General features: G+C 38.4%; 2 protein-coding genes across 3 annotated transcripts in view; one reads left to right on the top strand and one right to left on the bottom strand.

Moving 5' to 3' along the window:
• The window catches only part of LOC108699246 (protein transport protein Sec23A), a 77145-nt gene that overhangs the window by 23286 nt on the left and 30932 nt on the right, over positions 1-22927 (top strand). The gene's annotated exons all lie outside the window — the stretch shown is intronic.
• LOC108699247 (rhodopsin, GQ-coupled) lies at positions 59-18852 on the bottom strand. Of its 2 annotated transcripts, none has more exons than XM_018231208.2 (5): positions 18537-18852; positions 9578-10467; positions 2627-2780; positions 2263-2474; positions 59-878 (listed from the first exon to the last, which is right to left on the bottom strand). In XM_018231208.2, the coding sequence occupies exons 2-4, from the start codon at positions 10269-10271 to the stop codon at positions 2309-2311; spliced, it is 1014 nt and encodes a 337-aa protein (XP_018086697.1). In that variant the 5' UTR covers positions 10272-10467; positions 18537-18852; the 3' UTR covers positions 59-878; positions 2263-2308. The 2 variants fall into 2 exon arrangements, with proteins under 2 accessions (XP_018086697.1, XP_041429297.1); XM_041573363.1 differs by lacking the exon at positions 18537-18852 and adding an exon at positions 16688-16993.

Genomic DNA, 22927 nt, shown 5'->3' on the forward strand with positions numbered 1-22927 from the left:
AAACTGTGAAAAAAATAAAAACTCTAACGTTTTAAACTGGCATGCTTATCTACTATACAAAAATGTTCTGTATGTTCCACATTTTCTGTGTTGCACCTGACTGCCTCAAGTGTGGTTATTTAGAACCCATGTGAGATCTTTGTTAATAATAGTAATAATTTTAAAGGAACGCAAAGCCCAGTCGTTATAATGGAGCATACATTTAGATTTAGAGTCTTGAAGCTGTCAAGATGTTTAGAGGCAGAGAAAACCCAGATTGGTTCTAACAGTTTTTCAAATTCAGAGCAGATGTTGCTTCCAAAAATAGTCACAGACACTCGGCAGTATATAAAAATAAATACTGCATATCCTATGAAAGCTGCTAGGGAAATAATGATACTCTAAAATTTACAACTCGCCAGTTTGTTGTTGTTTTCTTTATTAATGCTTTGCTCTTTTGTGCCCATTTCCACATTATGGTACAGTCTATAGCACACAAATGGGGCTAGCTGCCCTATGAGTCACTCAATAAATATTAATATACATAGTATATGCAAGTAAAAAAAAGAAAAGACTTTTTTTAGCCCAAGAGAAAACATCTAAACAATCAAATGTACAATTGCATCAGCAGTTTAAAGACGTAGTTGAGCTGCAAAACTGAGAATTGCCGTTAAATTTGTGACAAGCTACAGTATACATTATTTCCTGCATTTCATTCTGTATGCTGTATGACGTATGACATATCTAATGGAAGCCGTGTTTTTTCCACAACTTCCGTCTCTTCTGGAATGCTTTCAATGACCAACAGTTGGCCTTGTTCAAAAAGTTTTTTTTTTAGCAGTTTATAACTGCTCTCGTATCACTGGTGTTGGGTCAGTATGCTTTGTCATTTCTCTAACCTGCAAAGAATGTGAAACAAGACACAGTTAATGTTTATACTTAAAGGGGAACTATCGCGGAAATGAAAATGTAATATTGGCTTTACCATACTGAAATAAGAAACTTTCTAAATACAATCAATTAAATATTCGGTATAGTTTCTGAAATAATCAAGTTCATCTTCACTGTTCCTCTCTCAGCATCTGTTTCTCTGCATTCTGTCTTCATACAGCAGTTGGGTGTCCGTTGGGTGTCCAATAAATGATCCAATATATCTTTTAGGGGAAGGGGGTTCCTTGTGCATCCAATGTTTCAGCCCACTTTGGGGCCTTTATCAAGGATAAAGTGCTAGTGATACCAAAAGGGTTTAAATACTCATTTCCTGTTACAAAAAAAAAGGTGCCAGAATGTAACAGGAAATGAGTATTTAAACCCTTTTGGTATCACTAGCACTTTATCCTTGATAAAGGCCCCAAAGTGGGCCGAAACGTTAGATGCACGAGTGATGAATTAATAAAATCTTTTGTGGCACAAGAATTTGGTGTGCGGGTCCATCTATAAGAATTATTTGATTTGACCCAGCACCCGTAAATACACATTGGACTTGGAGTGCAGTTACCATCTGGACTTAGATGTAAAGGTCTTAAATGGAGACCGAAACGTTGGCCTGTTCTTTTAAAATGAATTTATAAATAAAATACTTTTTTAACTTTTAAAGGCTCCCAGTGTGCACCTGTCTACATTGGATATTTATCGCTGCAGCTCTTTACAGGTAGCCCCTGGGTCATTTATTTCTAATGTAGTGCGGAAAACCACCGTATGTATGTAGATGTGTGTATGTATATATATATATATATATATATATATATATATATGTATATATGTGTGTGTGTGTGTATATATATATATATATATATATATATATATATATATATATATATATATATATATATATATATATATATATATATATATATATATATATATATATAATATGTCCATGGTACCTGCACTCCAACCACTCAGATGCTTTCACGGGTGCTTGGTCAAAATAATGTTGTATAATCATCAAAGGATGGACCGGCACTCCAGTTCAAATAAATAATCGTGCTTTTATTTACATATCACCGTGCGTCCAATGTTTCGGCCCGCATTGGGGCCTTTATCAAGGATAAAAGTGCTTGTGATGATTAAACAATTCTGTCCACAATCCTGCTCAGTCAGTTCTCCCGCAAGTTTATTTCTAAAGTCAAAACCAGCAGAGATTATATAGAACCAGACAGATACAGTTCCATCGCACATCACATTAACAACTTTAAAATAAATGTGTATTGGAAAGGTGTTCGGTATTACATTTCCTTTAAAAAAAAACATCTTTAGATGAGCAACCATGACAATTATTACCTCCAGATTTAGTATTCTACTTGTCCTGAGTCCTTGCCATTAGCAGTCATGTATGTGCCAGTCTCTCTGTGTTATGCCCGGGCAGACACTGCTGAGACTGGATACCCAAATTCCTCTCATTATTGTCATTCTGTGGCTCAGAGCTGGAGCCGAGGCTTTCAAATATTCTTTTTAGCTTCCGCCAACTTTCCCGTAGAGCTCTCCTGTTGTTCCTGTAGAAGGAATCAGAAGGCATGTTCCATTAGCAGTGGCTATTCTGCATGGTACAACCCAGTTTTCGCAGCTGCCATTTCTACTTGAGGTTTTGATCGATAGCAAAGTGTGTGACCATATCCCAAAATGTAGCTAATTAGTAAGTTCTCACCTCTGAGCCAGTGAATTGATCCAGGGATTCAATGTCGACGTCAACACCACTAGCCAAATGGAAATCATTTTTGCAATCACAGGAACATTGGCAGTGTAAAATGTTTCATAGAAGCCAATTGTGACTGATGGTATCCAGCACACCAGCAAATAAACTGGAATGAGACGGAAAACACCATTATTAGTGCTACGGTTAACTGCCATCATGGGAGCAATTTGTCTCTTGGTGTTAGTAACAACCAGTAGTATACTGCCAGCCTATAACATAACCTGTTGTCTCCTTATTATAGGCTTTGGGTGAGCTCAGAAAGTAACAATAAGAATGTGCAAAGAATTGTTGAATTTCTATAGTTAAAGGGGTTGTTCACCTTTAAATTAACTTTTAGTATGATGTAGAGAATTATATTCTGAGACAATTTGCAGTTGGTTTTTTATTTTTTATTAATTGTGGTTTTTGAGTTATTTTGCTTTTTATTCAGAAGCTCCCAAGTTTGCCATTGCAGCAATCTCGTTTCTAGGGTCCAAATTACCATCGCAAACCATGCATGGGATTGAATAAGAGACTGCAATATGATTAGGAGAGGGTCTGAATAGAAAGATGAGTACTTAAAAGTAGCAATAACAATACAGTTGAAGCCTTATAGGAGCATTTGTTTTTAGATGGGGGTCAGTGACTCCCATTTGAAAGCTGTGTACATTTCCCTGCAACAGATGTGAAACCTGCAAATACATCCTGTGCAAAGATCAAGTTGCATTTCCGATTATGCATAAAGTCTACACCATTCTTGGCTAACACGGTAACGCAGTTTTTGATTTGAAAGCTGGAAAGAGTCTGAAGAAAAAGAGAAATAATTCAAAAACTGTAGACATTCAAAAATGAAGGCCAGTTAAAAAGTTGCTTAGAACTGGTCATTCTATAACATACTGAAAGTTAACTTCAAGTTGAACCAGCCCTTTAACATGAGATCGTTACTTTCATCCAGAACATAAACCTCTGTTTTTATTCCTCCCCTTTCTGCCTTTGCGTCTTCTTTTAGTGAACAGAATCAGTTCTCAATTTTATTCCCTGGTTTTCTTTGACTGTATTGTTGTTCCGTGCTTCATTATTACGATGTGAGAATTCCGTATTAGGCACTAATTAAAATGAATCAGAAAGCAAATCTCTACACAAATTGTATAGCTATCTAATAGGTTATGGGGTTATTTTTTAATAATTATTATTTGGAATGCTTGGGACCTTGGGTTTTACAGATAAGGGGTCTTTCTTTAACCCTTATCACCATACCTTAAGTCTAATAATGAACCATAAAAATGTCTTTGTCTGTGCAGCAAGAACCAATCAGAAGTGGGTATACATGGAGCCTAAGGGTAGTGGCAGACAGCGAGATTAGTCACCCAGAGACAAATCTTCACTACTTCAGGCGACCAATCTCCATGAAATGCCTTCCCACCTGCAAGAATACGAATCGCCGGCAGAATGGAATATGAATGCTTTCTGAAGTTGCACAAAGTTTCCTCATGAGGCAACTGCGAGCGACTTCAGAAATCCGAAGCAATTCTTATGCCATCCCGCCGGCGGGAAGGCATTTTTGGTTAGATTAGTCGCCCGAAGTAGTGAAGATTTGTCGCTTCTTCTTATTGGTACCCACTGCACAGAGAAGTATGGGTGGACGCTACTTCTAATTGTTCCGTGGTAGGTGGCCAGGAGGGAACCAGAGGCTATATCTTTTTAACAGTTAACAGTTTTTAACGGAAAATATAGCTTCTTTTAAAGGTTTATTTTGATGATTTTTTTTTTATCCCCTTTAATGCGCACAGCTCTGTTGTTGAAAAAAAATGCTATGTTGCTGGTCTCTTCTATAATATATGAACTGTGCTTACTGTGCACCTGAAGTAAACATGGAACAAGTGTGGCACCTGTAAGAGATACAGTGGTGTGAAAAACTATTTGCCCCCTTCCTGATTTCTTATTCTTTTGCATGTTTGTCACACTTAAATGTTTCTGCTCATCAAAAACCGTTAACTATTAGTCAAAGATAACATAATTGAACACAAAATGCAGTTTTTTAAATGAAGGTTTACGTTATTAAGGGAGAAAAAAAACTCCAAATCTACATGGGCCTGTGTGAAAAAGTGATTGCCCCCCTTGTTAAAAAATAACTTAACTGTGGTTTATCACACCTGAGTTCAATTTCAAGGTTATAAAGCCATTTCTAAAGCTTTGGGACTCCAGCGAACCACAGTGAGAGCCATTATCCATCCACAAATGGCAAAAACATGGAACAGTGGTGAACCTTCCCAGGAGTGGCCGGCCGACCAAAATTACCCCAAGAGCGCAGAGACAACTCATCCGAGAGGCCACAAAAGACCCCAGGACAACATCTAAAGAACTGCAGGCCTCACTTGCCTCAATTAAGGTCAGTGTTCACGACTCCACCATAAGAAAGAGACTGGGCAAAAACGGCCTGCATGGCAGATTTCCAAGGCGCAAACCACTTTTAAGCAAAAAGAACATTAAGGCTCGTCTCAATTTTGCTAAAAAACATCTCAATGATTGCCAAGACTTTTGGGAAAATACCTTGTGGACCGACGAGACAAAAGTTGAACTTTTTGGAAGGTGCGCGTCCCGTTACATCTGGCGTAAAAGTAACACAGCATTTCAGAAAAAGAACATCATACCAACAGTAAAATATGGTGGTGGTAGTGTGATGGTCTGGGGTTGTTTTGCTGCTTCAGGACCTGGAAGACTTGCTGTGATAGATGGAACCATGAATTCTACTGTCTACCAAAAAATCCTGAAGGAGAATGTCCGGCCATCTGTTCGTCAACTCAAGCTGAAGCGATCTTGGGTGCTGCAGCAGGACAATGACCCAAAACACACCAGCAAATCCACCTCTGAATGGCTGAAGAAAAACAAAATGAAGACTTTGGAGTGGCCTAGTCAAAGTCCTGACCTGAATCCTATTGAGATGTTGTGGCATGACCTTAAAAAGGCGGTTCATGCTAGAAAACCCTCAAATAAAGCTGAATTACAACAATTCTGCAAAAATGAGTGGGCCAAAATTCCTCCAGAGCGCTGTAAAAGACTTGTTGCAAGTTATCGCAAACGCTTGATTGCAGTTATTGCTGCTAAGGGTGGCCCACCCAGTTATTAGGTTCAGGGGGCAATTACTTTTTCACACCGGTTTGGATTTCTTTTCTCCCTAAATAATAAAAACCCTCATTTAAAAACTGCATTTTGTGTTTACTTGTGTTATCTTTGACTGATAGTTAAATGTGTTTGATGATCAGAAACATTTTGTGTGACAAACATGCAAAAGAATAAGAAATCAGGAAGGGGGCAAATAGTTTTTCACACCACTGTATATATGGCTCACCATATTTTAAGTCTATAATAAATAAACCCAATAGATAATAAATAAACCCAAAATGTTTGCCTCCAATAAGAATTATACCTTAGCTAGGATCAAGTACATGGTATTGTTTTAAACAGGTATGGGATCCCCTATCTCCAAGTCCTGAATTTCGGGAAGGCCATCTCCCATAGAGGTAATTTTAAGCAAATAACTAATAATAATAATAATAATAATAAAACAGTAACTTATACTTGACGGTAACTGAGCTGCATGAATCCACATTGGTGGCATAACACTCCTATTGAGTTTATTTAATGTTTAAATGATTTTTAGCAGCCTTAGGGTATAGTGATCCAAATTACAGAAAGATCCCTTATTTGGAAACCCCAGGCCCAAGCATCCAGATAGTAGATCCAATGCTGAAAATCCAGGAAAATCTTTTCACAAGTCTTTGTAAAGCAAAGGATCACCATGCCCTTCAGTTTTAATTCATTGTAATTATTTCACCACTTGAAGGGTAACAATTCTCAGTGGCTTATAGGAAGATAAAGGGGTTGTTCACCTTCCAACACTTTTTCCAGTTCAGCTGTTTTCATATACTGTAGTTCACCAGAAATTATTTTAATTACTTTCTATTATCTAGTTGTAATCGTACTGAAGTTTAAAGGGGTTGTTCACCTTTGAGATAACTTTTAGTATGATGTAGAGAGTGATATTCTGAGACAATTTACAATTTGTTTTCATTTTTTATTATGCAAGGTTTTTTATTCAGCAGCTCTTCAATTTGCATCTTAACCAATCTGGTAACTAGGGTCCAGTTTAACCTAGCAACCATGCATTGAATTGAATAAGAGACTGAAATATGAATAGGAGAGGCCTGAATAGAAGAATCAGTAATAAAAAGTAACAATAGCAATACATTTGTAGCCTTACAATAGCATTTAAGGGAGTCAGTGACGCCCATTTGAAAGCTGCAAAGAGTCAGAAGAAAACGGCAAATAACTATAAAACTATAAAAAGTAAATAAAGAAAACCAATTGAAAAGTTGCTTAGAATTGGCCATTCCAGAACATAATAAAAGGTACCTAAAAGGTGAACCACCCCTTTTCATTAAAGGGGTGGTTCACCTTTAAAGGCAACTTTTAGTATGTTATAGAATGACCAATGCTAAGCAGCTTTTCAATTGGTTTTTATTTTCTATAGTAACTTGCCTTTTTATTCTGACGCTTTGCAGCTTTCAAATGGGCGTCGCTGACACCCTTCTAAAAATCAAATGCTCTGTAAGGCTACAAATGTATTGTTATTGCTACTTGATATTCCAGATCTTTCTATTCAGCTCCTCTCCTATTCATATTCCAGTCTCTTATTCAAATCAGTGCAGGGTTGCTAGGTGAATTTGCACCCTAGCAACCAGATTGCTTAAAATGTAAATTGAAGAGCTGCTGAATAAAAGGCTAAATAACTCAAAAAACCTCAAATAATGCAAAATGAAAACCAATTGCAAATTGTCTCAGAATATCCCTCTCTACATCATACTAAAAGTTATCTCCAAAGGTGAACCACCCCTTTAAAGGCAGCTGTTCTAGTAGATACAGTAGTTGCTAACATTGCATAGTTGCTCCTAAGAAATGTATCCACTAATGCAGCAAGTTGTAACAGTTCTCACCTTGGTCACTGAGCTGCCAGACTGAAACAACGGAAAGTTTAACTTTAAACTTCACATTTGGAAAATCGGTAAACCATAAAAAACGGAAAGCAACTGAAAAAAAGTCTTTATTTTTGGTGAACAATCTGAAATCAACCGAACTGAAAGTGTTTGGTAGGTGTAAAACCCCTTTATATTTACAGAAGGCAAATTATTTTTTTATGTAACAATTGACCTTTAAAACTTTTTCTGTGGAGAAAAAAAAACTGTAGAAAATCTATCAATCCATTCTACAAACAACGTACCCTCTAAAGAGGCATTATATGCAGCGTCATGCACTATAAATGCTTACTGTTTTCTCTTGAGCGGCCACATGTTAATCATTTTAACATTATGGGAATGTTTACTCTTTCTGTTAAAAGTTTTGGATTTTTTAAAAATATTTTTATTGGACCGTTTGGTTAAAAGTTTCCATTGTGACTATTTATATAACATGACGGAACCATTAACTCTTTGTTTTTAATACAAAACAATTCTGAGAGTGTATTTTTAACTATCCTATGTTTGCTCTGTTAAATAGTGGAGGAAGAATATTTCCACATACCCAGAAGTCAGTGAGTAGTGGTTGCAGGTCAGTGTGTCCCAGTTAGGCAGCTGCCTGACCGACTAGACCTGTGCAGGACTCTACTGTTAAATTTGCTAATGGAACAGGGGGCATTTAGACCTCCTCTGACACCCAGCAGAGACTTGTGGTAGGGAAAAACTCAATTCTCCTTTCACTTCTAATGCTATTTAAAGGGATTCTGTCATGATTTTTATGATGTAGTTTTTATTTCTAAATTACACTATTTACACTGCAAATAATTCACTCTACAATATAATTCCTGATTATAATTCCTGAACCAGTAAGTGTATTTTTCTAGTTGTAATATTGGTATGTAGGCAGCTATCTCAGGTCATTTTGCCTGGTCATGTGCTTTCAGAAAGAGCCAGCACTTTAGGATGGAACTGAATTCTGGCAGGCTGTTGTTTCTCCTACTCAATGTGACTGAATGTTTCCCAGTGGGACATGGATTTTACCAGTGGCGTAACTACCGGGGTAGCAGGGGGTGCAATTGGGCCAGGGCCCGCACCCCCTCAGGGCCCTGCGGCAGCTCACGCGCCATGAATTCCGGGCTGATTCCCGGGTGGTTCCGGGTGTACGGAGGGGGGCAGGGGGCCCGGCAACGCGTCCTGCGCCAGGGCCCACCCCCCCTCTAGTTACGTCACTGGATTTTACTATTAAGTGCTGTTCTTACATCTACCAGGTAGCTGTTATTTTCGGTTAGGGAGCTGTTATCTGGTTATCTTCTCATTGTTCTGTTGTTAGGCTGCTGGGGGGGGAGGGGAGCGGTGATATCACTCCAACTTGAAGTACAGCAGTAAAGAGCGACTGTCACATGACTGGGGGCAGCTGGGAAACTGACAATATGTCTAGACCTATGTCAGATTTCAAAATTAAATCTGTTTGCGCTTTTGAGAAAAAAAATTTCCCATGCCAGTATCCCTTTAATGAAAATCACCCTACTGGGCACAGTTTGAGCACTGACAGATGAATTCCATCACCAAAACACATTTTGGTCCCATGTGTTACTGCGTTCTGAGTGTCAAATGGGGCTCTGAGCTGTCGTTTAAAGACTAGTAAATTCTACCTTCTGGTTTTAATTAAATTTTAATCGTGATCTGTTACTATTCCATTATTAAGTATTATAGCGTGCCTGCATTAATAATGGATGTGTTTCAAGCTAAGATTTTTGTTTTTTTTAATGTGTACTCATCCTTGTGTTAATAGCACAGCAACATCGTCTACCCAATTATTGAAGGGGAGTCTGTACTTATGCTGTTTTTAGAAATGAGTAAATAAAACCTGCAATCTGTAGAGTTACATCGCTGAATCTACAGTTTCACTTACATGCAGATACAATGAGGATGAGCGTATTCCTAAAGTAAGAGCGAATTGGTACATAATAGCAGTGCTGATCATTACATACGAAGGTTCCCCGTTTAGCTTGATATCTGGCGATGTGAATGATGGAGAGATACAGAATGCTTATCCCTGTTATTGGGAGAAGAACTCCCACGCTCAGGAACAATACACTGTAGGCTGTGGTTGAAGATCCGAATGCTGGCAAGCACACATAGACATCTTTGCTGTAGCGATATGCTCCAAAGCCCATGAAGGGAAGGGCAGCAACCATAATGGCATAAATCCACAAGATCGCCAGAATAAACGTGATCCGCTTCTTAGTAATAAGCTGGGCATATCGCAGTGGGAAGCCAACCTCTGCAAACTTGTCAATGGTAGCCCACACCAGGGAGCTCAAGGAAGCCAACTGGAGTAAAACAAACAGGAATCCCAGAAGCTGACACGCTGTGCCTCCTTCTGAGAAAATACCTCCTTGGAACAGGCAGTTGTAGATTGCAACCGGAACAACACACATCCCGATAATCAAGTCACAGATGCTGAGGTTTAGTGTGAGAGCCCACGTGTCTGTGCGTAGCTTCAGATGAGATGCAAATAATACTAAAAGTAGAGCATTGGCTCCTACCGTGCCAACGCTTGTAGTGATCATGAGTGCGGCAAACAGTGAGAGAACAGCATGCATCTTCTGCCCACACTCTGGACTAGGTGATTATATTACAGGGTTTGTGTTCATTGCTTTGTGTTAGCATCCCGTCTCCAATCTGTTGAGCTGCAGCAAAAGAACTAATCCATTAACAGGTGATCAAGAGAGCCTTGACATAAAGACAGGCATCCTCTTCTGCAGGTATGTTGACCATGTGATATTATATAGCAATCACCTAAAACAGACAAATCTTGTTAATCCCTTTTACAGACAAAAACATATTCCAACGACGTCGATACTTACATTTTGGACATTCTATAACCTATCTGCCCCTACAAGAAACCTTTTCTATCCATCCTCCACCAGAAACTGTTACTTAAGGGCAGATTTATAAAAGATCAAATTTATGTAAATATTTTTTTGACCGTCAAAAGATCCAATGAATGTTACTGACCCGTAAACTCAAATTAAATTTGAATGAAACTCAATAACTCAATTTGAATGCCAGGAAGGCTATTAACATCTTCAAATGGGTCAACGGACCTCTGCATTGACTTGTAAATGAATTTGGCAGGTTTAAAGGAGAATTCAACCGTTAACTAAAAAAAAAAAAAAACCAGATTCAGGGATCGCATTTCACGGCAGCCATCTTCCAGGTCTTCTCTAATCTGAGGCTGAGACCGGCAAAGCGGCGCAGTTGGAGCAATTTCCTGGTTTGCGACAACTGCACATGTGCCGAAATGGACGGAAATTGCAGAAGCGCAGGAAGAAGACACAGAAGATGGCTGCCGTGAACTGCAATCCCTGAATCTGCACCGAGGGGTAAGTAAAAAGTTAGGGGCATTTCCCCAGGGGGGCTGTTAGGCTGGGGGGAGGAGGTAGGGGTCTACGTAGGGTGGGGGGGTCTATACAGGGTAGAGTTTTTTTTAGTTAACGGTTGAATTCTCCTTTAAGGTGGTGAATATTCAAATTAGAACTGTTTCCATGGTTGAGTTGTGATAAATCTCACATTCGAATTTACATTCAAGTTGGTGCTTTTAAATGAAAATTTGTGAGTTTTGACAAAAAAAATATAGAAAATTTGAATTTGCCATTTGAACCTTAATAAATCAGTCCCAAATGTGCTCTGATCATTTTTGAACGACCGGGGCTTTCAATGCAGAAATCCCTGCGCCAACAGAGCAGAAATCCCTGCATGTTTATTCCATCTTGATATAGGATTTCAATGGGACACTGCTTCATGCCCACAATACATTACATCATAACGGAATAAAGACACAGGGTTTCCATCTTGTAACCAATGTAACTGCCAATGTAACTGCTCAATGTAACTGCTCAGGTGCTCTGCTATAGTTTTTCTATAGTTTAGAAGCCAGTGCACCAAGCCTGATTAAACTGTGAGTCTGACAGTGTCTCCTTCCCCAGTGTACTCATTATCCCATGTATGTCTGAAGTGATGCTAAGCATCGGCAAAGGGTCTGCAGAGAAATCATTGATTAATACACAGGTGAGATTTAAAAAAAAAAACTGTCCTATTGATAAGGAAATTATGAATCGTTTAAAACACGCTCATATTGGGCTAATTATTATCTTAAAGCAGTAGTTGTCAAACTTTTTAAACTTTTTAAATTCATGCCCCACGACCTTTGGTCAGATCCCCTCCCCCAGCTCTTATTATTAGTTTCAGCATTCACTCATTATAATGTGTGTGCCCCAACATGGCAGCTCAAATTGGGAGCGAGTGCAAGTGTCCCTGGCATGGGGCTAATTTTTTAAGACAAACCGACTGTTACCCCTAACCGGAGTGCAGACTCTATTAGCCCGCACCTTTGGTGGGGGAAAATATTTTCGGCCAACAGGTGCCCTTTAAGGCTTTAGAATACAATGGCAATCTAGACAATTCTGTTCTTCCTACTTGGTGGCAACAGTTTGGGGAAGGCTCTTTCTTGTTTCAGTGCAATAATGCCCCCCATTCACAAAGCAAAGTCCATACAGAATGGGTTTGCTGAGATGGGAGTGGGAGAACTTGTCTGACCTCAACCAAATCTAACACCTGTGGGATGAATTGGAACACGGACTGCGAGTCAGGCCTGACCCCCAACCTCACTAATACTCTTTGGGTAATAAGCAAATCCCAACAACAATGTCCTAACATCTAATGGAAAGTTTGTTATGTAACGGCTGTTATAGCAGCAAAGAAAGTCTGCATCATTTGACCACATAGTGACAGCACCATGGTGCGCACAAACAGCGGCCCTGGACGATGCATACATCATTTCTCTGGTGTTTAGGCTGCTATCTTCACATTTTAAAGGATCAGTAACACTAAAAATGAAGATTTATTGCAGAAGCAAGACCAGCAAATGGAATATTATTAAACGTTAGTCTCTAAACACCTTTACAGAAGCAGGGGAAAGACCTTCGACTGGAGTATCATTACACATTCCATTGTGGGTCTTTCCTTTGCTGGGAAGTTCTGTGGTCTTTTATTTTTAGTTTTGTTGTGTTCAGTGGAGCCTATCCATAAAAAAAAGTCCTACTAGAAACCTGCAGGCATTTTTAATTATAAATATTATGCTTTCTAGAAATGGACAAAAGCACACACTAATATGCATAATATTTATAAACAGGTATTGGTAACTACTCCGAAAAAGTGCAAAAATTGGTATTAAATGAACTGAATATTTACTTTATAGAGCTGGGGCAGTTAAAATAATGCAGAGTCGCCTTTGCACGTGAATTCTTTTTCTAAAAGTTCTGGTGAACCTATTTATAACTCTGGAATGCATACTCCGGAATTTACCCAGTTATTTTACACCACAATGGACTTTGCAAAATCTATTGATATCAATGGGCGTAAAAAGCTGAGTAGAAAAAACTAGCTCAGAAATTAGTATATTTGCTAATAATAATTCAAAAACCACAGAGAAGGAAAAATGAAGACCAATTACAAATTGTCATACAATACTGCTGTCTCCACCATATTAAAGGGAAACGATACCCTTCTTTTTTACATGAGCTATTTTAAGGTGGCGAGAGACGCACATATTTTCACTTTGTACGATATTCAGTGTGTATGGTGGGAGACGAGCCAACTGATATCTGCAAAATGAACTTGTAGGGCAATTTCTAGCATTTTGTTGTCCAAGTGTTTTCTTGCTCCATAGCAGGGAGTAAAAGCTAGATTTCCCCCACCCTTTTCAAAGTGAATGGAAATCGCTGCCGAACACCAGATCTTGTCTAGTGACAGATATATATTGCAAAAAATGCAATGCCACTAGACACGACCTGCTGCTTAGCGGCAATTCCCATTCACTTTACTCAGATGGAGCGACAAAACACAAGAATTTGCCTAGGGGCCCATATTGTGATGATGACAGTTGGTCTTCACTCTTTACTTTTTGTGTGGGGTTTTTTTTGTAATTATTTCATTTCATGTATTTATTTCATGTAGATATCCAGTTTGGAATTTCTACAGTTTGGTACAGATAACAGATCAGAAGAGGGTCTGAAATAGTGACGAGAAAAACTCGACCTGCACCCGACTCTAACACGCTGCTCCTCCTAACCCGGCATGATCCCCTCTTTATACAGTATACCCACTCCTGCCCCACTGTGATGTCACGAAAGGGGGTGGGAACTGGGTGATTATATAGAAAGTTCAGAGCAGAGGCAGAAGTGGGGCAGAAAAAAGCCGCTGGGCGAACTGAGGCTAAAGTTCAGCCCGAACCCGTCACAGGATGTTGTGGGGAAGTTGGCCCAAACCTGCCCCACCCACGGGTCCTGCAAGATTCAGGCCGGCTTGCACATCATTAATCTGAAAAATAAGATAAGTAATAAAATAAATAACAGTAACAATAATACTGAAACCTCAGTCAATCTGTAGTTTGGTTGCTAGGGTCAGTAGCATTTTTAGTTGCAAGCTAATGATTCACAAACCATTCAAAATATGTAATTAAAGGAAAGGTAATTTTTAATACCTATCTCAAAATGTTGCTTGGACGCCCCCCCTCCTGAACCCCTATAGTTTGATGACCCAATTTGGTTTCTAGAACTTGTGTCGTGCCTTTAAAGTTTTTCCCTGTTCCGGACTTTGTGGCCGCCATGTTGGCCATGTACGTGTCACATCCTGCGTCACCTTGACAAAAGTGTGCATGTGTAAAATGTATTCCTCCCCCATAACCTCCCCGTTGATGTTGCCTGGTACCACCTAACCAGATTTGCATTGCTTGCCTGTGGAAGTACAGTGATCATGTTTGCATGCGCAGGGCTTGCAAAATTTCTTACGCAAATGTGCAAGCCCTGATAGAGATGATTTTGTTCATGAGAGGAATGTCTTCTGTATTCCATGCACTTAGCAAAATGTTAACATCGATCATTGAATACAGCTGAAGGTAAAGACGTATAGAGGCACGATTACTGTAAGTAGCTCTTCACTTTGTGGCCAATATATAGAACTTTATTTGTTTTTTTACCTTTCCTTCTCCTTTAAAAACCAGTTGAAAAGTTGCCTATAATAAGTGAATTTCAACTTCAAGTTAAAGGGATACTTGTTTCATCAGTTAATAGTGCTACTCCAGCAGAAATCTGCACTGAAATTCGTTTCTCAAAAGAGCAAACTGATTTATTTATATTTAATTTTGAAATCTTACATGGGGCTAGACTAGGGTTGGCAACTTTTCTAAAAAAAAATTTACCGGCCAGTGGGGGGGGCAGGAACAAAAAGGGGCGAGCTGTGATGCAAAAGGGGGTGGGGCCACATAGTGACGCAAAAGGGGCGGAGCGATGGACAGAAACAACTATATTGCCGTTAAATTAGTAATAAAGGCCCCGGCTTTGGCAGGTGTTTTACCGGTGCTCTTTTGTCTCTATTTACTGCTGTACTGCAAGTTGGAATGATATCACCATCCCTTTCCACCCCCTCCCAGCAGCCTAACAACAGAACAATAGGAAGGTAACCACATTGCAGCTCCCTAACACAAGATAACAGCTCCCTGGTAGATCTAAGAACAGCACTCAATAGTAAAATCCAGGTCCCACTGAGACACATTCAGTTACATTGAGTAGAAGAAACAACAGCCTGCCAGAAAGCAGTTCCATCATAAAGTGCTGGCTCTTACTGAAAGCACATGCCCAGGCAAAATGACCTGATGAAACTACACACCAATATTACAACTGAAAACAAATATACTTTCTGGTTCAGGAATGAAACTGTAAAGTGAATGATTTGCAGTGTAAACTGTGTAATTTAGAAATAAAAAAAAAAATACATCTTAAAAATCATGACAGAATCCCTTTTATTTTTATTGACTCTTTGGTGAATGTATAATTAACATTCCTCATTATGTATGTATTCAATTATTATGAATGTATTCAATGAGAAGCACAGAAATACTGTTGCCTTCTTTGTTTTTTACGCTGCTATTAACTGTAGAAAGACTGGTGGTTATGAATCTTGTAGCGCTGGCGTAGTTACAAAGAGAAGACTTGCACAGAAACTGACGTTATTTAATAAATTTGCATATTTGACAGTTTGAATACTAACTCTGCTCATGTCTACGCAACTTTTTCTACTTGGCATTTTCTGCTCCCATTGGTATCAAAGAACGTTGGATTTTTGATTTCTAGACTTTTGCCCCTGTCAGTTGGTACGTGAAAACACTTGGGCAATAATTGCTAGTAATTGTGTATTGTGCTATTATCCTGAAAGGATGTCCTCCTATTTCACGAGTTTGTACAGTTGTCCTGTTGAAGGCTTGATCTCTCTGCCTGTTTGTATTCTCTTCTGTTTCATAACCCTAAAACAAGTACAGGTATGGAATCCATTATCTGGAAATCAGTTATCCAGAAAGCTCTAAATTACAGAAAGGCTATCTCCCATAGACTCCATTTTATCCAAATAATCCAAATGTTTCTAAATGTAATAAATAAAACAATACCTTGTACTTGATCCCAACTAAGCTATAATTAATCCTTATTGGAAGCAAAACCCGCCTATTGGGGTTATTTAAGGTTTACCTTATTTTCTAGTAGACTTAAAGTATGAATGTCTAATTACAGAAAGATCCATTATCCGGGAAAACTCCAGGTCCCGAACATTCTGACCTGGAGGAGAACTGACTTTTTACAACACTGTTTTAAGTCAAAACCAAAGAGCACAAAACGATAAACCACCACTGCTTTCAATTACAGTGACATTTTCACATAACTTTAGGGAACTTGAGTATAAATGAAGTTGCAAAGAATTGCATATTATTTTATTCACATATTTATTATTCATTAATTACTGAACTGGATGCACTTTCAATATATATACAGTGTGGTCAGTTATCTGTGATACAGTCCTGTTCCTATTTGTCTAACACTTCCCTAAGTGCAGTTCGTATAAGCTAAATACCTGTTTATTAAACAATCATGGAACTCTTAGCTTTTTTATTAAATGTAAGTACAAATACCTTTGTATCAGTCACGGAAAACATAATTTCTTGTAGCTGAGCTGCAAGCGAGAAGAGTACATTTCTCACTCCGAGTTTAAATGTCAGATTTTCAGTAAATCATATCTCCCTCATCTGCTTGCTTCACACTTTTATGAACACTGTATCAGGATATGTTGGTTTTTCTGACTTCCACTCCGTGTCAAATAAGAACCAAGAAGGAGGGTGGGGGTATTTCTAATAATAATTGCAATTAAAAAAAAAAAAAAGGTGGAATGTGCAAATGACCATGCATTGAGTTTCCTTGTGTTGTATTCTTTCTGCTTGATGTTCTCAGTGTGGATTTGTGCACGCTTTGTAGCAACTAACCGATAAAGAATTACACCGCAATGGAAAAAAAAGTTTCATGTTCTTCAAAACCCCTTCCTCTATTTAGAGTTGCACAAGAAAAAACTTTTTAAAGGGGAATTTCCACCCCAAAAACTTGTTTTTCTCATAATGTCACTGAACAACTTCTCCGTATACATTCATGAGACCTTTTCAATAGTTCTATAGTTCATTTTTAAATGCAATTGCTGTTGAAAGCAGTTATCTATTTGACTCTTAAAAGGGGTTGTTCACCTTCCAACACCTTTTTCAGTTCAATAGGTTTCAGTTCACTAGAAATAAAGACTTTTTCCAATTACTTTCTATTTTCTATGTGTGTCTAATTTTTCACCTTTCTGAGGGGAGGGGTCGCCGACTATATAAACTGTTTCTTATGTTTGTCTCTGCTTAGCAGAATCCCTGGGTTTTATTAAAAGCAGCATTTAGAATTGATACAATAGTTGCTAATACTCCAGAGATGTATTTAAGTTAATGTTGCAAAATTGTAACAGTTCAGAATCTGCACCTGAATTATTGAGCTGCCAGACAAACACCAGAGACACGAACATTAAACTTAGATTTTGGAAAAACAGTAAAAAATGGAAAGGAAGAAAAAAGTCTTTATTCCTGGAGAACAATCTGAAAATAACTCAACCAAAAAAGTGTTTGGAAGGTGAACAATCCCTTTAAGGGCAGGGCATACGGGCAGATTCGGGGAGATTTAGTCTCCTGGCAACTAATCGCTTCTGCGGGCGAAAATCGCCCCAAACGGCCTTTCCGTCTGCTATAATGAGAAAACACCAGCACAATGGCACTCACGGTGTTTCGATTTCTGAAGTCACCCGAAGTTGCCTCACGAGGAAACTTCGGGCGACTTTTGAAACTGAAGCGACGCAAAGTGCATTGGCGCAGGCGTTTTCTTATTATAGCAGGGAGAAGGCAGTTTGGGGAGATTGTCGCCCCGCAGAAGAGGAAATTAGTCCCCAGGCGACGAAATCTCCCTGAATCTGTCCGTCTGCCCCTGCCCTAATGAAACTCAGGGATTCTCCTCAGCAGGGACAAAGATTAGAAATGTATCAACTACATGTATCAATTTAGAACAGTTTTCAGGGTCGGTGACCCCCTCCCAGAGCTGATTTAGAAAGGTGAGAAATTAGATTTACACTTAAATATTAGAAAAAACAGTCACATATAGAAAATAGAAAGAAATTGAAAAAAAAGTCTTAATTTCTGATGAACCATCTGAAACCAACTGAACCGAAAAAAGTGTTGGAAGGTGAACAACAACTTTAAGAAAGGAGTCTGTCCTCCAGTTCTGTTAATCAGTTGGCTGCATTGATTCGGGTGTCAGAACGACTGCTTTCTGCAATATTTACAAATCACTTTAAAAACCAGTTTAAATGTATTTTGGAAAGCGGTTTAGAATTATAGGTTTTTTGGCAAAGGAGGGTTTTCTGCTGCAGTAAAGAAGTGAGACGACGCAGTGGAAACACAATAAACTTACCGAATCTGTGGTATTCTTGTCAGAAAGAGAAGGATGAATTCGGAATCTGTTCTGAAGGGAGCAGCTGAAGATTCCACAGTCGCAGGAGACTGAGGCTGCCTGTGCCTGAATGACCAGTTGTATAGAGGCTGTCTATGGATCAGTAATCATATGACATGCAGCATCCTGTTATATCCAGCGTCTGCTAGCTGACTGATATACACAAGTGTGCAAACCCTAGAGACACAACCCAAACAAACTATTCCTTCTCTTAACTCCCAGCATTTTTATTGCTCGGGATCTCGCAGCCAAAAGGGCTGAACATTAAGCCATAGAACAGCATGGGGCAGACTCTGGTGTAAATCTTACCTCATGTTGTATTACACTGATTATTATCTACGTCTGTCAGCTTCATTCAAGCACACTTAATTAGTGTAATTATAACAAGGTGACAACTTGGGACAATCCCCAAAGCAATAGCCGTAGGGCGGAAAGATACAGTAACCAATTCGGTGGGAACATGGTGTGTTTCTGTGGGAAGTGAGGTTGGGTTATTTTTAGATATTCTTAGTTAAAAAAAAAAAAAGAATGCGGTGCAATAAAACACCAGAGGTTTCAATTATTTAGTATGTTATAGAAAGGACTATTCTTGGAAACTTTTGAAATTTTTGTTTTTATAGATTTTAAACTACTTGCCTGTGTGTGGGGGGGGGGGGGAGGTTTACAATTTATTGTTGGATACAATAACAGGGGTTGTGAATTTTTTCAAAAATAATAACCAAAAAATGGTTAAAAATGTAAAAACATTTATCAGGACAATACAGGTTAAGGCCTATTGCGTTTTGTGCCTATTGGGGCACTTACTCATATTCAAGCCTATGGAAAAAACTTGAAAAGTTTGAAAAAACTCACAAACCCTGTAATTGTTTGTACTGTGTATATATATATATATATATATTATATATATATATATATATATATATATATATATATATATATATATATATATATATATATATATATATATATATATATATATATATATATATATATATATATATATATATATATATATATAAATATAAATATAAATATAAATATAAATATAAATACATATACATATGTATGTGTGTATATAGATTATATAGTTATATAGTTATTATATAGTTATTTTATTCTTTTATGCATTTCCAACATTTCGGCCCCCATTTCGGCCCCCATTTGGGCCTTTATTTTAAAGGCCCAAATGGGGGCCGAAACGTTGGAAATGCATAAAAGAATAAAATAACACAGTTTTATTCACTGAAGAATGGTGTGCGAGTCCTTCAATCATTATATATATATAGTATATATATATATATATATACTATAACAAACAAGGGAAAGTTGTGCTCACCACTATTTTTTAAAACCATAAGGCGGGGTGCAATGAGGCTGTGACCACAAAATACATATAGTCAAATACAAGAGTCCCTCTGCACTCAACCCATTATCAATATATTTAAGACAGCGACATTTTGTGCATACTGCTACTAAAAAATGCCTTACCCTTTAAACAAAACAGGGATTGTTTGTCCATATATTGCAATATATTTAAGCTGGCCAACTACGTCAAAGTCATCCCATATCTGGCCAGTCCTATGCTCAATTTTATCTGATTCATTAAGAATTCTATTGCTTCATTATACATTTTACAAGGGACTAGGTATTACCTGCAACTTAACTTGCTGCTTTCAAAGTAAACCTCCATACTTGGCTGCCCTTTTATTAGACACCAGTGGGATCACCCTGACTATAGCTGGGAAGGGTGGGAGCTACAACATAGAGCTGGTCACTGCTCCTGTATAAACTATAACAAACAAGGGAAAGTTGTGCTCACCACTATTTTTTAAAACCATTAGGCGGGGGTGCAATGAGGCTGTGACCACAAAATACATATAGTCAAATACAAGAGTCCTCTGCACTCAACCCATTATCAATATATTTAAGACAGCGACATTTTGTGCATACTGCTACTAAAAAATGCCTTACCCTTTAAACAAAACAGGGATTGTTTGTCCATATATTGCAATATATTTAAGCTGGCCAACTACGTCAAAGTCATCCCATATCTGGCCAGTCCTATGCTCAATTTTATCTGATTCATTAAGAATTCTATTGCTTCATTATACATTTTACAAAGGGACTAGGTATTACCTGCAACTTAACTTGCTGCTTTCAAAGTAAACCTCCATACTTGGCTGCCCTTTTATTAGACACCAGTGGGATCACCTGACTATAGCTGGGAAGGGTGGGAGCTACAACATAGAGCTGGTCACTGCTCCTGTATAAACTATAACAAACAAGGGAAAGTTGTGCTCACCACTATTTTTTTAAAACCATTAGGCGGGGGTGCAATGAGGCTGTGACCACAAAATACATATAGTCAAATACAAGAGTCCTCTGCACTCAACCCATTATCAATATATTTAAGACAGCGACATTTTGTGCATACTGCTACTAAAAAATGCCTTACCCTTTAAACAAAACAGGGATTGTTTGTCCATATATTGCAATATATTTAAGCTGGCCAACTACGTCAAAGTCATCCCATATCTGGCCAGTCCTATGCTCAATTTTATGCTGATTCATTAAGAATTCTATTGCTTCATTATACATTTTACAAAGGGACTAGGTATTACCTGCAACTTAACTTGCTGCTTTCAAAGTAAACCTCCATACTTGGCTGCCCTTTTATTAGACACCAGTGGGATCACCTGACTATAGCTGGGAAGGGTGGGAGCTACAACATAGAGCTGGTCACTGCTCCTGTATAAACTATAACAAACAAGGGAAAGTTGTGCTCACCACTATTTTTTAAAACCATTAGGCGGGGGTGCAATGAGGCTGTGACCACAAAATACATATAGTCAAATACAAGAGTCCTCTGCACTCAACCCATTATCAATATATTTAAGACAGCGACATTTTGTGCATACTGCTACTAAAAAATGCCTTACCCTTTTAAACAAACAGGGATTGTTTGTCCATATATTGCAATATATTTAAGCTGGCCAACTACGTCAAAGTCATCCCATATCTGGCCAGTCCTATGCTCAATTTTATCTGATTCATTAAGAATTCTATTGCTTCATTATACATTTTACAAAGGGACTAGGTATTACCTGCAACTTAACTTGCTGCTTTCAAAGTAAACCTCCATACTTGGCTGCCCTTTTATTAGACACCAGTGGGATCACCTGACTATAGCTGGGAAGGGTGGGAGCTACAACATAGAGCTGGTCACTGCTCCTGTATAAACTATAACAAACAAGGGAAAGTTGTGCTCACCACTATTTTTAAAACCATTAGGCGGGGGTGCAATGAGGCTGTGACCACAAAATACATATAGTCAAATACAAGAGTCCTCTGCACTCAACCCATTATCAATATATTTAAGACAGCGACATTTTGTGCATACTGCTACTAAAAAATGCCTTACCCTTTAAACAAAACAGGGATTGTTTGTCCATATATTGCAATATATTTAAGCTGGCCAACTACGTCAAAGTCATCCCATATCTGGCCAGTCCTATGCTCAATTTTATCTGATTCATTAAGAATTCTATTGCTTCATTATACATTTTACAAAGGGACTAGGTATTACCTGCAACTTAACTTGCTGCTTTCAAAGTAAACCTCCATACTTGGCTGCCCTTTTATTAGACACCAGTGGGATCACCTGACTATAGCTGGGAAGGGTGGGAGCTACAACATAGAGCTGGTCACTGCTCCTGTATAAACTATAACAAACAAGGGAAAGTTGTGCTCACCACTATTTTTTAAAACCATTAGGCGGGGGTGCAATGAGGCTGTGACCACAAAATACATATAGTCAAATACAAGAGTCCTCTGCACTCAACCCATTATCAATATATTTAAGACAGCGACATTTTGTGCATACTGCTACTAAAAAATGCCTTACCCTTTAAACAAAACAGGGATTGTTTGTCCATATATTGCAATATATTTAAGCTGGCCAACTACGTCAAAGTCATCCCATATCTGGCCAGTCCTATGCTCAATTTTATCTGATTCATTAAGAATTCTATTGCTTCATTATACATTTTACAAAGGGACTAGGTATTACCTGCAACTTAACTTGCTGCTTTCAAAGTAAACCTCCATACTTGGCTGCCCTTTTATTAGACACCAGTGGGATCACCTGACTATAGCTGGGAAGGGTGGGAGCTACAACATAGAGCTGGTCACTGCTCCTGTATAAACTATAACAAACAAGGGAAAGTTGTGCTCACCACTATTTTTTAAAACCATTAGGCGGGGGTGCAATGAGGCTGTGACCACAAAATACATATAGTCAAATACAAGAGTCCTCTGCACTCAACCCATTATCAATATATTTAAGACAGCGA

The sequence above is a fragment of the Xenopus laevis genome, chromosome 8L, assembly GCF_017654675.1.
Source record: "Xenopus laevis strain J_2021 chromosome 8L, Xenopus_laevis_v10.1, whole genome shotgun sequence".
In the NCBI taxonomy this organism is placed as follows: domain Eukaryota; kingdom Metazoa; phylum Chordata; class Amphibia; order Anura; family Pipidae; genus Xenopus; species Xenopus laevis.